Source organism: Otolemur garnettii, unplaced genomic scaffold, assembly GCF_000181295.1.
Source record: "Otolemur garnettii isolate 467f Iridium unplaced genomic scaffold, OtoGar3 scaffold00586, whole genome shotgun sequence".
Taxonomy (NCBI): domain Eukaryota; kingdom Metazoa; phylum Chordata; class Mammalia; order Primates; family Galagidae; genus Otolemur; species Otolemur garnettii.
Window position 1 is genome coordinate 11,234 of NW_003852981.1, and position 4,440 is coordinate 15,673.

Below are 4,440 nucleotides of genomic sequence, written 5' to 3' on the forward strand. Positions count from 1 at the left end.
ATGATCAGCACAGCACTAAACTAGTACAATGGGTCTTCACACATCTTGATTTGAGGAACTATTGCCATTGAAAATCTTTTTCCTGAGAAAGTCATGTTATAAAATGGCACAAGACAATAAAAATTTCCTCCAATTTTACCCACAAATACAGGATGAGAAAATCAGATTACACTATTTTGTGAGGAAAATATAAAGTTTATTTCGCAAAACTGTATTTTCAGTTACTTTCCAAACTATAGGCTTTTAGGCAGTGAGAACCAGTTAAGAAATGATCCTTTCTATAACAGAATGAATACATAATGGTAAATTTTGGTTGGTGTTTGAACAATTTTTTTTTTGAGACACAGTCTCACTCAGTTGCCCTGGAGTTGAGTGCCATGGCATTCCTGCTCACAGCAACCTCAAACTCTTGGGCTCAAGTGATTCTCTTGCCTCAGCCTCCCTGGTAAGTGGGACTACAGGCGCCTGCCACAACACTTGGCTATTTGTAGCGACAGGAATCTTGCTCTTGCTCAGGCTGGTCTCCAACTCCTGAGGTCAAGTGATCCACCTACCTCAGCCTCCCAGAGTGCTAGGATTATAGGCGTGAGCCACTGCATCTGGCTGTAAACAATTTTTTGTAAGAGGTTGTTTACAAGGGGAGAAACTAAGGCACAGAAACTTACCCAAGCTAGTTTCAAGGTTGAGTTTAATAGTAAAGGTAGGCTCAGCGCCTGTAGCTCAGTGGTTAGGGCCCCGGCCACATAGACCAGGCTGGTGGGTTCGAACCCAGCTTGGGCCTGCTAAACAACTGCAACAACAACAAAAAAAAAAGCCAAGAACCCTGATTTCCCAGGCTAGCGGGTAAAAGGTGCTATCTTCCCAAAGGGGAAAGAGAAAATTTGTTTTGGTGGGAAATATTAATAAAGTTTGAAATACATAACATGAATTTCCTTAAAAGTCTTTGGCATCTGTGAGAGTCTTGTAGGTGAGGTTTTGGGGTATATTTTTCCCCCAAATATAAAAAGGGGAGCTACCTTTTAAGTTAAACAAGATTAATCTTAATTTCCAAATGACCTGAGTTCATTCTATAGAATCACTTATACAGTTTGTAAGCCATTACAGTAATCACTTGTACAGTCTGTAAGCCGTCTGAAACAGAGACTGCTACACCTCACAGAATTCACACACATACATTCTCCAGTGGTATTTATATGACCAGAACTTATTCCACAAATTCATGAAGTACAAAATTAAACAAGACCTCTAGCCTAATTTTTCATAATCCCAACTACTTGAAGAAGTCAAATTTATTATAAGTAGAATGATTAACTCCAATATTGTATGGTACTAAGTTAACCCCAAATTCAAGTATTGATAATATCCCTCACGAAATGTGTGCTGTGAAATTTATATTGCTTTGATAGGCTGCCTTCCTGGTGTGTATGTTTTGACCTCAAAATTCCTAATCTCATAAATTTGCACTTGTAAGAGCTCAGGTAGGTTTATCTAGTTGTAATGAAGTAGTATAGAACATACCACATAAAAGTAAAATATAAAATTATTTTCAAGTCTTTTTGTCTTTAAAGTGCCCTATATGCTATATTAAATCAACTTTCAGATTATAGAAATATATTACTATGACTAGTAATAGTCTTACAAAAGATCAGCAGTTAAACAAGAATGATTTCTTCAAGTACGCATAGATAGACTGAGATGCAAAAATTCTTTAGGCACATTCAAATCCAAATAGTAGGGAAAAAAAAAATCCACTAAGTACCTAAGAGGGACAGCAGAGGCGTTCAGAAGGAATGTCAGAGTGTCAGAGACTAATCTGTAAGATAACTAGTATGTAAACTCAAAGTGGTTCTTTTTGAATGTTTTGTAGCAAATAATTGTCCAAAATAACAGGAACAAAAAGATAATACTCATTCCTTACCAGAAATAAAATAGAAAATAAGTCTTTCCACATGCTCAGAAGCGGCATCATAAACATGCTGCGACCCTTTCGTGTCTAGTAGGTCGCTTCATCCATGTTGTCGTCACTGTCGGCACCAAAGTCATCGCCATCTTCAAAGTAGGAGTTAATGTAGTCATTTTCCTCCTCCTGCTCTTCCTCGTCATAGTCTTCCTGCTCCGCGGCACCGTCCTCGTCATCGGCGTCATCTCCTTCTTTACTTTTGTCTTTGCTTCCTTCTTTCTCTTCATTTTCCTCATCTGATTTTTCACCATCACCTTGCTTTTCCAATTCCTCGATTTTTTTCAACACATCTGAAGGATTAATGAGCGGAGTGCCTTTGCCTCTATCTTTTGCCTGTTTGGAGTTTGGGCCTGCTTTTTTGCATTTTTTCCTTGGCATCAACTCTCTTGGAAGTCTTCTCCAATCTGGTATCCATTCTTCTTTGTACACCTTCATATATCTTTTACTGTATCTTTCAATATCTTGATTTTCTTCAGGTGTTTCAATAAAATAAGGCATTCTTTTCATCGTTTCTCTCAGCTCTTGTTTCAAGGCCAGCACGTAATCTTCACTTTCTCCTGTTTTCAGCGGCACTGGCTTATAATCTGTATCTGGAAATGGTGGGGGTGGTTTCAACACCACATCAGGTAACTTCTCCCCTCTGCTAAATCCAACGGCCTCGACATTAAAGGTAAAAGCAGCACGTCCTCTTCCTTTATTCCCAGCCATGGGAACTAGTTACACCAGAAAAGCGGCAAACTCTGAAAGACACTGCTCACTTAGTCTTGTGGCTTGGGCAAAACTGCAGCCCACGTGCCGGCCGGCAAGGAAGAGGTGCTGGCAGAGGACGCCGCACTACAGTGAAGCCAGCTCCACCACGGGAGAGGCGCGCACCGCCCTCCACGCGGCCCCGGAGCCGCGCTCCAGTCCGGACCCGCCCCGGGATTTCTAAATGAAGTCCCCATTTCACCCAGGGGTGCCTGCTTTCTCTTCATTTGGCCCCGTGGTTTCTAATTAAAGTCCCCTTTGCACTGGCGGTGCCTGCTTTCTATTCATTGGCCCCCCGGGGTTTGGAATTGAACTTCCCATTTCACCCGGGGGTGCCAGTTTTTCTAATTGAAGTCCCCATTTCACCCCGACGTGCCTGCTTTCTTTTCATTGGCCCCCGGGTTTTCGAAGTGAAGTCCCTGTTGCACCTGCGGTGCCTCCTTTATCTTCATTGCCCCCAGGGTTTCGAATTGAAGTCCCCATTTCCCCCGGGGTGCTTTGTCTTCATTGTCCCCCGGGGTTTCTAATTGTAGTCCCCATTTCACCCGGGGGTGCCTGCTTTCTCTTCATTGGCCCTCGGGGTCTAATTGAAGTCCCCATTGCACCCGTGGTCCCTGCTTTCTCTTCATTGTCTCCCGAGGTCTATATTGAAGTCCCCATTGCACCCGTGCTCCCTGCTTTCTCTTCATTGGACCCCGGGGTTTCTAATGGAAGTCCCCATTTCCCCCAGAGGTGCCTGCTTTCTCTTCATTGGCCCCCGGGGTTTAATTGAAGTCCCCATTGTACCCGCAGTGGCTGCTTGCTCTTCATTGGCCCCTGGGGTTACCAGTTGACGTCCCCATTTCACCCAGTGGTGCCTGCTTTCTCTTCATTGACCCCCGGGGATTTCTAATTGAAGTCCCGTTTTCCCCCAAGGTTGCCTCTTTTCTCTTCATTGGCCCCCGGGGTTCATAATTGCAGTGCCCATTTCACCCAGGGGTGCCTGCTTTCTCTTCATGGGTCCCCGGGGTTTCGAATTGAAGTCCCCATTGCTCCCGCGGTGCCTGAGTTCTCTTCATTGTCCCCCGGGGTTTCTAATTTAAGTCCCCATTTCAAACGTCAGTTCCAGCTTTCTCTTCATTGGACACCAGGGTTTGTAACTGAAGTCCCCTTTTCACACGGGGGTGCCAGCTTTCTCTTCTTTGGGCCCCAGGGTTTCTAACTGAAGTCCCCATTTCACCCAGGTGTGCCTGCTTTCTCTTCATAGCCCACAGGGTATCGAACTGAAGTCCCCATTGCACCCAGGTGTGCCTGCTTCCTCTTCATTGGCCCCCGGGGTATCAAATTGAAGTCCGCATTTCACCCCCGGTACCTGCTTTCTCTTCATTGCCCCCCGGGGTTTCCAATTGAAGTCCCTATTTCACCTAGGGGTGCCTGCTTTCTCTTCATTGGCTCCCAGGATTTCTAATTGAAGTCCCCATTTCCCCCCGGGTTGCTCCCTTTCTCTTCATTAGCCACCGGGATTTCTTACTGAAGTCCCCATTTCGACCGATGGTGGAATCTTTCACTTCATTGGCCCCCGGGATTTCTTATTGAAGTCATCATTTCCCCAGATGGTGCCTGCTTTCTCTGCATTGGCCCCAGGGGTTTCTAATTGAAGTCCCCTTTTCACCCAGGGGTACCTGCTTTCTCTTCATTGTCCCCGGGGTTTCTAATTGATGTTCCCATTTCACACGGGGGTGACTGCCTTCTCT

General features: G+C 44.9%; 1 protein-coding gene across 1 annotated transcript; it reads right to left on the bottom strand.

The window, feature by feature from the left end:
* Positions 1-1,993: 1,993 nt before the first annotated feature.
* Positions 1,994-2,682, bottom strand: LOC100962040 (DNA-directed RNA polymerase III subunit RPC7). The gene has a single exon (XM_012814026.2). The coding sequence runs from the start codon at positions 2,666-2,668 to the stop codon at positions 1,994-1,996; it is 675 nt and encodes a 224-aa protein (XP_012669480.1). The 5' UTR covers positions 2,669-2,682.
* Positions 2,683-4,440: the final 1,758 nt, after the last annotated feature.

Bases quoted from the DNA above. Each gene is read 5' to 3' on its own strand.
- LOC100962040 (XM_012814026.2), bottom strand. From the start codon at position 2,668: ATGGCTGGGAATAAAGGAAGAGGACGTGCTGCTTTTACCTTTAATGTC.